At 35.4% G+C, this 12233-nt stretch overlaps 1 protein-coding gene across 7 annotated transcripts in view; it reads left to right on the plus strand.

The window, feature by feature from the left end:
* kalrna (kalirin RhoGEF kinase a) overlaps positions 1 to 12233 on the plus strand; it is a 252578-nt gene that overhangs the window by 212839 nt on the left and 27506 nt on the right. For 6 of the 7 annotated variants that reach the window (XM_051905418.1, XM_051905419.1, XM_051905422.1 and 3 more), the window contains 10 exons: positions 3298 to 3393; positions 6231 to 6346; positions 8325 to 8391; positions 8757 to 8860; positions 8939 to 9008; positions 9092 to 9178; positions 10923 to 11015; positions 11107 to 11157; positions 11354 to 11431; positions 11942 to 12127. In XM_051905418.1, the coding sequence (XP_051761378.1) occupies positions 3298 to 3393; positions 6231 to 6346; positions 8325 to 8391; positions 8757 to 8860; positions 8939 to 9008; positions 9092 to 9178; positions 10923 to 11015; positions 11107 to 11157; positions 11354 to 11431; positions 11942 to 12127 (948 nt within the window). The remainder of the gene's footprint in view (positions 1 to 3297; positions 3394 to 6230; positions 6347 to 8324; positions 8392 to 8756; positions 8861 to 8938; positions 9009 to 9091; positions 9179 to 10922; positions 11016 to 11106; positions 11158 to 11353; positions 11432 to 11941; positions 12128 to 12233) is intronic. The other variant, XM_051905420.1, reaches the window with a different exon arrangement.

The following is a 12233-nucleotide window of genomic DNA, read 5'->3' on the forward strand; positions in this document are numbered from 1 at the left end:
GAGATTCTGTTTACCATAACTGATGTATGCGTTGATGTGAATAAAAGTCTAAATTAAATCTGTTCATCATATAAAGTGATAGAGTCTCTTCAGAAAATTTGGACTAAACAGTTCAATTGATAGATCAATTTTCCAATCTTTTTATGAACTTTTTGAAACAACATAATGGTAGTTGCATGAACTGTGAATGTAAGGACAGAACTATCTCAGATTTCATTAAAATATCTTCATTTGGGTTTTAAAGATGAATGAAAGTCTTACAGCTTTAGAACGACATGAGGGTGAGTAAATGATGACAGAATTTTCATTTATGGGTGAACTATCCCTTTAACTTGGAGGTAGATTCATTAAATACTGTGTCACTCATCATGTGTTCATAACTATCTCCACCTGCCTCCCTCACACTCTCACACACACACACACACACACACACAGTGGCTTTACTAACACTGTTTTTCCTCCCTGATGTCAGCATCGCCCATAACCGCTCGGGTGGAGGCTCCCTGTCTCACAGTCAACTAACCACAAATCCACCCTATTGTTGCAACGAAGCTTAAATTATGTAGTTGTGAAACTTTTACTGTTCAAGTCAATTCTGGCTCTTTTACACGCTGTGCCTTGCCACTGCAGTAGTAATGTGTTTACGACCCATAGCTGGCTGACAGTGTGAATCTCACAAATAACATGTTCAAGCCTTATTTCCTCTTAAAATCAAAAGGAAAAATGTTTTTCATACAGGAATTGAAGACTGTTTTAGGACCATTGTTTTATTATTATTATTATTATTATTATTAGAAGATTCTCTTTATTATAATCCAGTACTTTTTTTAAGGTTTCCACAAAAATATTAAGCAGCACAACTGTTTTCAACAGTAATACAGGGTATCTGCGGGGCATTAAAAAGCATTAAAGGTCATTAAATGGATTTTGCAAAAATTAAGGCCTTAAATGGCATTAAAAAGCCGGTGCAAAACTGTCGTAACGCCGGTTTGGACAGCGGCGGGCTGGGACCTGGAGACCGAAGGCTGCATCAGTGTTGCCAACTTAGTGACTTTTCTAAGAAAGCGTGTTGTTACGAATATAGCGACTTGTTAACCTGATCTAGCTTCCGAGGCCCCATCCCCCCCCCCGTCAGAGGACAAATAAAATAGATACTATTGCTTCTAACCTGAGTGATCATTTTACGTGTACATATAGCCAAAATCACAGCAAATGTCTATCTTATGTGTATGGTGATTTTTGTCAGACAACGTCTCGATTATAAATCAGGATTTTAGTGCTGGTGTAACATGTCAGGGCTCGACACTAACGGTTGTCCATTAGTCCGGGATAAGGGGCAAGTGAAAGAGAATTTTACTTTCCCGGCCGGACAAGGACCCGATTAAAACATCAATACCAAAAAAACAAACAAACAAACAAACAAAAAAAACAACAACTTGGGAATCACCAAAACGCAAGAATGATTGATTTTACTACATTTAGTGTAAGTGGCGATCTATAGTGGATAATAATAGTCTGTATAATGTACTGACGGTAACAAGGTTGCGCTGTTGAGGCTCGCGCACCATCTCAAGGAGAAATGGAAACATGAGTGAAGCACACACAAAAAGAAACTCGGTTAAACATACTGCGGTAAATATTAAAAATGTGGAGTTTTTATAACTTGATACAGGTAAGCAAAATCACATGACCAAGAATGCTGTTTTCCTAAATAGGCTACCATCACGATTAAAAACGTGACACTGATTTCATACAACAGTTCAATTAATAAGTAGTTAATATTAAGTCACTTACATTTTAGAAGGAACATTGACTGTTTTTGTTCTATTTTAGCAGCAAAAATAGTTTCAAACAAAGATCACAGCAGTACCATAGCGCAACACTCGTTTGTTTTCATTACTGAATGATTAAGCGTTTTGAATGAATCGGTTGAGTCAAAGATTCAATGACCCATTCATAAACAACTGCCTCATTCTTCATTGAATCAGCCATTGGAATGAATCTTTTGAATGAATGACTCAATGACTCACTCATTAAGACAGTTACTTGCTGCCACCTACTGGTGGTTTAGTTTCATTTTTAAAAGTATCATTTCCCCCCCCAAAATTTCTTATTTGTATTTTCAAAAAATATTTAACACAATCCCATAACATTATTTAATGCAGTTGTTATCTATCACAAATATGCAAATTTACATAATTATGTCAAAGCTGTAATATTCTGAAAGGATATTGCTTCAGAACAAATTTATATTTACACAAAAAAAAAAATCCTTTTTTTTTTTTTTTTTTTTTTTTTTTCCGGACAAGCAACTGTTTTACTCGTACAAGTGAATGACCGATTTACGCAGTCACCATTTCATATTGTCTGACAACAGAAAATATATAGATGAAACAATTTTATTGGGAATTTGGCTGTATTAAAATATATTATGTAAGCAAAAGGGTAGCAGCAGAGAAGCAAACAAATGTGAAGGGCTGACACTTGGCAAGAATGCGAATACAACGACATGATGAATATTCTAATTGCCGTATGTCATCATCTATCGACATTTAGCGGTGTATATATATATACCGCATTAAAAATTTAAAAATTGGCATTAAAAAGGCATTAAAAAGCATTAAATTAGATTTTATGAAACCTGTAGAAACCCTGTAATAATAATAACAACAAGAAGAAATAATATAATAAAATAATAACAAGAAATGTTTCTTGAGCATCAAATCATCATATTAGAATGATTTCTGAAGGATCATGTGACACTGATGCTGAAAATAAGCTTTGCTCACAGGAATAAATGATATTTTAAAATATATTCAAATAGAAAACAGCTACTTTAAATTGTAAGAATATTTCACAATATTACTGTATTTACTGTATCTTTGAAAACAAGAGAAAACAATCAAAAACAAACAATCTTACAGACTCCAAACTTTTGTGTATACAATAAATCATGATATACAAATGATATACATAACATCTTTTTACCTGTTACATTAATGAGCATTTGAGAAGAAATTATTAGTTGTCCTGAAAATAGTGTCACCATGGAAGAACTGTAATGGTCATAAATGCAGGCTCCATTTTCTTTAAGCAAAATATAATTTGTTGTTTTTCCTTTTGATTTGGAGGTGAAATGTTTGGCATGTTCTTGACAGGTGTGAGATTGGCACGGCCTTTGCTTCACTTCTCCCCAAACCAAAGCTTGATAAACTGGGTATCCTGAGCACTTCCTGTTCTGCCTCTTTCCTCCTGCTAATGTCTCTCTCCTCCTGTCCTCCTGCTGCTGTCATGTAGTCGTCTGTGCTGCTGGCTTCACGGCAGAGCTCGGCTGATGTCCCCAGTGCTGCTGAGCTTGTCAGTGCTATAGAAAAACTGGTCAAAACTAAGATGGTAAGTGTGCCACTGAACCCGATTTCCTCTCCTGGCACAAGCAGGATGATTTGATCGGCTAACCTCTTGGTTTTCCTGGTTTTCTTTCTGTTTTCTCTTGCTCTAAGACAATCACTAACTTTTGACCATATGTTGCACTACTGAGATCATCTGCATTAGTCTCACATGCACCAATAAAATGTGAATGTGCTGTCTTGTTCTATGTGACTGTTTATTGTTTTAATATTTCTGTACACTTGACCTTGTTTACTGTAGGTGTAGACAAATGACATGCTAGAATTTGTGTTGAATGTCAACATGATAATCTGTCCTGTGTAGTGCTGTCATTGTGTTTAAGAGCATGTTTCTGTCATTAGCAATCAGCTTGATCCACTCAAAGATTCAGTTCCCATTAAAGCTGCTGTATGTAGAAAATGTCCCTATTTTCTGACGGATTCGGAAACAGGTGTGCTGAGAAATCACACTAGGGTTTGATTGGATCACATGTTAGGCTATGAGATAATTATGCTGCGTTCACTCCACCTTGTATTTACCGGAATCTTGAGATGATAACACGTGATGTTATATTCTGAGCTGTTCACGTCCTCGGACTGGGAATTATGCATTTCTATGGCACCACTATCAACGCCTAAATGAATCTACAGCGGTCAGGTGGTACAGCAGCCATGTGGTACATGTGGGAGCTTTCAGAAAACTCCCAGCTTACAACCTGTAATTACGAGCTCTACGAGGATGTGAACACTTTTTACGAGCCAGAATCTCGTAGTTACAGTAATTTCGATATGGCGTGAACGCACCTTTTAGATCATATTTTTCCACAGTTGTGTTGCTTTAGATATGTTAGTAGCATATCTTGTTGATTTACTACAAAAATTAATTTCAACTTGTTCCTCTTTATCTTTCAAAAAAGCCAAAATCTGTATTTTAATGAGGCACTTACTATCGAAGTTAATGGAGCCAATCAATTAATGCTAAAATACTCAATATTTCAAAAACGTATTTTAACGTGATTTTAGTGAGAGGAAAATGGCTTTAATAAGCTTTTCTGTGTGAAGTTAGGCCATATTCAGTTTTACAACTTTATTGTCATGAAACTCATCTAGAGCTCAAATAATATATATATAATAGTAATAATTATAATAATAATATAAAAGAATAATAATAAAAATAATAAAAAGTTTTATCAGAAGATTTAATGTAGCTGCTTTTAAATTCTTGACAATTTACCTCATTCACTTTCATCTTCATCTTTCATCGTTGCTGAGGGATTTTTTATTTTTTTCCTCATCTCAAGAAATATCTGTGTACACACGAAACCACTGAAACGACTCAAAACGATGTAGTATACATGCCAGATCAGTATGTGGCACTGTAATTCTGCAATAGAGATTGCAGAACCCGGTTGGGAGCCGGTTTCAAAAAAATAGCGGTTTCACCTTCAGAAAAGGCCGGATCTGTGTGGACTAAATTTTTGCGTATACACAGAAACGCGTCTCCGTGTGGATGGGGCCTAAGACTACCTCAATTGTTGTGGTGCTCACACCACACAGCATGCTTTCTTGTCATCTGTCGTTGTCTTATAATAACATCAAGCATACTACACAACACAACGCTGACGAGGTGCATAAAATACAAGAAATTTGGTCGAGGCTGTCCTGACCAACAGCAGGAAAGAAAAAAAAATGTTTTCTCACAAAAATTCACGCAAAAAATTCACGCAAGTGATTACGAAATTTTTCCGTTTATACCATCTGCACTGTGATTGGCTGGATTAGTTCCACCTTGTCGTCAAATTGCACCAGGGCCTAAAACTAAATTTTTGCCACATTTGCCAATGGCTGGTGACTTAAGAAAATTTACCAGCCATAAATATTTTTAACTGGCCATGAAACTGTTTTTGCAAAAACAGACAGATAGACACCAACATTTTAGATAGCCTACCAGTGAAAATTCAGTTCTCTATTCCAATTTCGATACCACAGCTAAAACTACTAGCCTAACTAATATAAATATTAAAAACATTATTAAAGACAAGTAACAGCAGTTTTCAAGTAGAGACATTGAATAATGTAATTAAATGTTAAAATAACACTGAATAGTCTTCACAACATAGATTAATCCTTATTAAAGTTACAAAAGTTATTCAGTCAAGAGCAGTGAATGATTTTTTTTCTTTGTCCTTTGTTGTTTGATTAACATTAAAAATACAGACATTCGCAGAAATATTAGGCTGTAGTCATTTTAAGACTTAATGCACGGATCCAGTACACTGATACAGGTACACATCTTTCTCTACTGTTTACGTTCACTTAAGCCATATCGACTTTATTTACTAGGATACTCACCGATACTCACTTTTTTTTTTTTTTTTTTTTGTGAATTTGTCCGTTCAAGCTCAAGACGACGTGAAAGAGAGCTCAATTAGGTATTCTCGCGCTGTCTGAGATGCAATATACAAAATATGTGGTGCTGGGGGTCCTTCATGAGAGGTTTAAAAACCGCTAAATTCTGAAAGTTAGCTTTGATTAGGCCTACATGCTGTCTTTATTAACTGTCATACCTTGCATAGCCTTTTGTGATAATGAAGTAATAAAAGCCTTCCAAACTTGCCAAAGTTCTGGATATTATGGCTCACTTTGTGGCCTGGAGTGACTCTTTTCTCCTCTCTGAATCTCTTGAGCAGCTCTGATGGTGGATTAAGTTTAGGACCGTGTCGCACATAAATCATTCAATTGCTGTGTTTGTTCTCCCACATCAGGCCTGGCACTTCCAAATGCAGACTGTCAAACTGACTGGAATCTCTTGTATTTGTGTTTGTCTCGTCTCTATTTCTCTAGACGCTGGAGCCAGGGTCATACCCAGGATTCAGCTCAGTGAACCCAGCAGAGCAAAGCCCCATGCCACCCAGAAACCCTGAGATGGAGCAGAAAGCCAAAGCACTGCGTGGACGAATGTAAGAGGCACACACTCTACACTCTTTTAGGTTGTTCTAGGAGTAAATCCACAAACATTACAGGTCTGATTCCAGGTCATAGTGACCAAATCACTGGTTGTTTGTGGGGACTAGTCCCTGCTGCTAATGTAATGTAGGTGAACCTGAGTTCCATATGTTCCTAAAACAACCATATTTTAGAGTTGTGTTTAGGTGCAGACAAATATGTTTTTTATTAAAATTTATTTTAATAAATGTATTTATTTGTTTAAGTATTTATTTTTATTATTTATATATTTGGGCTCTCAGGCTGGCATTAAAGGACTAGTTGAAATGGAAATTACCCCAAGCTTTACTCACCCTCAAGCCATCCTAGGTGTATATGACTTTCTTCTTTCTGATGAACACAAATATTAATAAATATCCTGACGCATCCCAGCTTTATAATGGCAGTAAGCCATTATAAAAAATATATCCATATTTAACAAGTTATGAAGTAAAATATGTAGCTTCCTCCAGACCGCCTTCCGAATTCAAGTTACGAAAAAAGTGTAAACTGGCGTTGCGTCAGTTACACTTTTTCCGTAAGTTGAATAGGGAAGGTGCTGGACGTAGCCTAAGCTTGTTTAAAATGCGAAAGTTTTACACTTTCTTCGTAATTGAATACAGAAGGCAGTCTGGCGGAAGCTAGATATTTTACTTCATAACTTGTTAAATATGGATATATATATATATATATATATATATATATATATATATATATATATATATATAATATATATTTTTTTTTTTTTTTTTTTTTTTTTTTTTACACAAATGCATTGCTTCGCTTCAGAAGGCCTTTATTAACCCCCAGCTCATACTCGTTTGATATCACTCACTGCCATTATAAAGCTCGGATACATCGGGATATTTATTGATATTTCTCAGATTGTGTTCATCAGAAAAAATAAAGTCACCTAGGATGGCTTGAGGGTGAGTAAAGCTTGGGGTAATTTTCATTTGAAAGTGAACTAATCCTTTAAGCCATTATATAATTCATATGTGTGCTCACTCTAAAGGGCTTTTCACAGTACACTTAACCCCAGATTATCGTCATTCTAAACACCGCTTTTAACCCCGAGTACAGGAACATTTCACACTTGTAATTTAGAAGCAGAATTAGCATCGCTTTTTACCCGGAGTTATGAAACCCTGCTCTGGAGGGGATGTTTGAGGGGATAAATGTCAAATGGTGACAGAAAACACTTCACTTTAAACTTGATAATACAGTTGGCAATATATAATACTGTATGAGAATGCTCAATGCTAGAGGCTTTATATAAACAGGTTGTGTGCGACGTTCATCCAATCAATGACACTGAACAGCAAATATGCAAATAAGAACATTAACCCAGGGTTTTGGAATGGACAGTGTGAAAACGCATCTTATAAATACCCAGGATTAATTGTTAACCCCAGGTAAATTATGAGCAGTATATATTAATTTATTGTTAACTAGATTTTTACTATATTTTTAGTTTTACATACTTGTCAGGAATTGATTTTTAGTTGAAAAGATGGTTCTTCTGAAACAATAAATGAATGAATGGATGAAAGATCAATCACCAGTACAAAAAATATTGTCAAAAGATTTTTTTACCTACTGTAACAACTGTGCGTGGTTTTTATGGGCCAAAAAAAAAAAACCTGGTTAGAACTGGTAAAAGGCAGTTGAGTCTTTTAGAACCACAACATTTGGATTCAATGTAGCACGTAGTATTGAGAAATCATCTCCCTGAATGATATGGCTCTCATTAAAGATCCAAGGTATTTATGGGAAAGTTTATCCATTGTAGGCAATTGATCATTTTATTTGAATTTTTCTCACTCATTATGCAATATCCTTAAAAGGGAAGTGTGATGTGCCTTAACCTGTCACATATTTTATAGATGTTTTGTGACTGATCAAAAATCTATGTTTATTAATCTATTAATAACTATGTTTGTTCTGTTGTAGGTTTGTTCTGAATGAATTAATCCAGACAGAAAAAGACTATGTGAAAGATTTGGGTATTGTGGTTGAGGTAAGAACAACTTAATATCCTGACAGTATCATAATATAATGCTGTGACATAGCATATTTTGGCTTTAGTATGAAAATATCATCTTAAAGCACTCTAGTGTCCTTTATCCTTCTTCATTTGACTTTGTTCTGTCGGAATATATCAAAATCCATTTGCATATTCCTCATTTGTCATTACTCATTTGCATTTTCATTACATCATCAGTGTTTCAGTATTTACTCTGAAAATGTGCAATCATCCTAGCGTTCATTTATCATTTACAGCCGCTGTAGATGGACATGTGAATTACTGTTGCTTTTATTGCTTCTATCAACTTTGTGTGTTTTGGGTGGTGACTCATATGTATATGAAATTATTTTCTGAAGGGGTTTATGAAGAGAATAGAGGAGAAAGGTGTTCCTGATAATATGAAAGGAAAAGATAAGATCGTCTTTGGAAACATTCACCAAATCTACGACTGGCACAAAGAGTAAGTGTCTCACATAAGCTCCTCTTAAGGACAATTACTGAAATTAAACTAATTCTGTGTTTCTATTGCTGGCTGTAGTTTTTTTGTTGGTGAACTGGAAAAATGTCTTGAAGATCAAGAAAAACTGCCTGAGCTGTTCAGTAAACATGTAAGTATGTGATTGACATCAGGTCTGATGCTTTAACAGTGTAAAGGCATTGCTCATGAAGTGGTTTCTGTTTCTGTGTGTAGGAGAGAAGGCTGCACATGTATGTGGTTTACTGTCAGAACAAACCCAAATCTGAATTCATCGTTGCAGAATACGATTCATACTTCGAGGTAAGACACACTTTCTGGATAGTGCAGTGAATGTTTATATGGTTGTCAACGAATGGGATGCTACATTTTATTCAAAATGAAATATCTTTAATACATTTTGGTTTTAATAAAATTTCCCCAAAAAATAAGAAAGAATAAACCTCTGTGATTCCTATTCTTTTCAACAACAAAGCACTTGAACGCGACAATCTCGTAATCATGACTTCAGAATTGGGAAGTAGGAAATTTCCGATAACATGTGAAGGCAGCATCACCCTGGTTCCCTTGACAAAAAAGCCAATAGCATTTTTCTATTGGCTTTTGGATTATTGCAGAAAATAGCTCTGAGACCAACAAAAGTTTATGATACTTGCATGTTTTGTTCATCAAGATCATTTTCACAAATTAACAACTTTTATAAATTCTGAAGCCTTAATATAATCGGCAAAAGTAAAAAGCTAAAGTCAGGCTATAAACTACCTACACCATGGCTCATGACTTCAACGCCACATCAAGACTATGCTTCCGAAATATATTTTATTTAAAATTCTACAATTTAGAAATTTTGAGTTCGAATAAGAGCATGAGTACAAACACAATGAAGCTGTAAAATTGGACTAGTGAGTAGATGAGCTTTCTTTTTCATCTTAATGACATTTAAAGGGTTAGTTCACCCAAAAATGAAATCTCTGTCATTAATTACTCACCCTCATGTCATTCTAAACCCGTAAAGACCTTCGTTCATCTTCGGAACACAAATTAAGACATTTTTGATGAAATCCAAGGTTGTTTTTTATCACCCATAGAAAGCAACGTAATTACCATCATTCAAGGTCTAGAAAGTAATAAAGACATCATTAAAATAATCAGCGTGACTGCAGTGGTTTAAAATTAATGTTATAAAGCGATGACAAAACTTTTTATGTTTTAAAAACAAAACAAAAATAACAAATTTAGTCATCAATTTCTTCTCTATCCTGTCAGTCTCATACGCAGTTGACGTAGTGAACGCAGTGCAGAGCTTCTGTGTTTATGTCCAAACGCCGGCTCCTGTGTCAGAATCACACGCATGTGTCATGGTGCTCATGTGAACAGCGTCAACCAATACTAAGCCGGCGTTCTGACGTAAACACGGAAGCCTGCACTGCGTCAGCTGCTTGCGAGACTGACAGGGTAGAGAAGAAATTCCTTATTTTTGTTTTGTTTTTGCACACAAAAAGTATTCTCGTCTCTTCATAAAATTAAGGTTGAACCACTGTAGTCACATGGACTATTTTAACAATGTCTTTAATACCTTTCTGGACCTTGAATGACGTTAATTACGTTGCTTTCTATGGGGGATTAAAAAAAAATATCTCAGATTTCATCAAAAATATCTTAATTTTTGTTCTGAAGATGAAATTAATTAATGACAGAAATTAGATTTTTGGGTGAACTAACCCTTTAATGTCCCTGACAACCTCTATAGTTCCATTTAGCCATTTGTTAGCATCCGCCTTTTTCAAGACATAAATATGAGTGGGGTGTTACTGATGTATTTCAAATTTGTGTTAACCACAGACCTTATTTCAAGCATTTACCAAAAACCCATTCCAAAAACTCACTGCCTTCAGGATGATGCAACCAAAAGTTCAAAAACTGCCAACTTATTTCTGGGTTTTTGGACTTATTTCTGCAGCTCTCTGAAAAAATCACTTCTAAAATAAGAAATAAACAATTAATCATCACAAGTTTTTTATATTCATGTGTCTGTTTTGGCTCACAGGGGATTCAGCAAGACGTCAACTCAAGACTAGGCATCAGTGATTTTCTAATTAAACCCATTCAGAGAATTACTAAATACCAACTTTTATTAAAGGTACAGTATAAAAGAAATCTTTGATGCTGCAATTGATACCAGTAATAAATAATAATGTTTTATTAATGTACAATTTCTTTTATTGCTTAAGGACTTCTTGAAGTACAGCATGAAGGCGGGGTTGGATTGTCAGCATATAGAGGTAAAAATTAAGCTAAAGTGCTCACTTGTCTTTTTAAAAAATGGTCAATCATAAAATGAGCTGATTGCATTTTAGATTTTTGTAAAAATAAATAAAGAAATAAAAATAAAGAAAGAAATTGAAATTCAAAAAGTTGAAGCAGTTTTGATTCATTCCCAAAGGTCATACAGGTTTTTGTTGGTTTTCTCTGTAACAGAAAGCGGTAGACCTGATGTCCCAGGTGCCCAAGCTGTGCAATGACATGATGAATCTGGGAAGACTGCAGGGATATGAGGTATTCTGAAAACAACCTCACTTTGCTCATTCTGAAATTTAATCAAACAATGTTTATTGAAAAGATTTGTTATTTGTATTTGTTATTAAATCGTCTACATTCAAAAAACACTGATAATTTTAACAGAAAAGCAAGCATAGGCTTCTGCATGCATGATTTGTTACAACAGAAAGCGTGCAAAGAGCGCTCCCTTTATAATCACTAAAAAGCTATCACTCATCTCAGTTCATCGTAATCTCACAAAGTTCCTTTATCAGAAAAACCCAGCGGCTTCCGACTAGAGCAAACAGTGCAGAACACACCGGAAAAAACTAAGCCGACCGATGCTCAAAAACGGCCCAGCATTACTTAAACTTTAACCCTGTTTTAAATTTAGCATGTAAACACAAATTAAAAGTCCTCCACAATTTGTGGCATCTGTTAATGTTCACTTGAATATATCAAAACAAGTGAGTTCATTGAAACATTAACGATATCAGACTGATGAGTTTGTATGTTTGTGTACTTCAGGGGAAGTTGACGAGTCAGGGGAAGCTCTTGCAGCAGGAGACGTTTTTTGTGACGGAGCAGGATTCTGGTGTTCTCTCCCGTAGTAAAGAGCGCAGGGTCTTCCTGTTTGAACAGATCGTCATCTTCAGTGAGCTCTTACGCAAAGGCTCGTCCACACCAGGATACCAGTTTAAAAAGAGCATCAAGGTAACTGCATCACTGTTAGTCATGGAGTTTGTTCAATGTTGTTTTAAGCCCAATGTTTATTACATGTATGCTAGGGTGTACATACAATGTGTGTAGCGCAAATTTT

This window comes from Ctenopharyngodon idella, chromosome 9 (genome assembly GCF_019924925.1).
Source record: "Ctenopharyngodon idella isolate HZGC_01 chromosome 9, HZGC01, whole genome shotgun sequence".
In the NCBI taxonomy this organism is placed as follows: domain Eukaryota; kingdom Metazoa; phylum Chordata; class Actinopteri; order Cypriniformes; family Xenocyprididae; genus Ctenopharyngodon; species Ctenopharyngodon idella.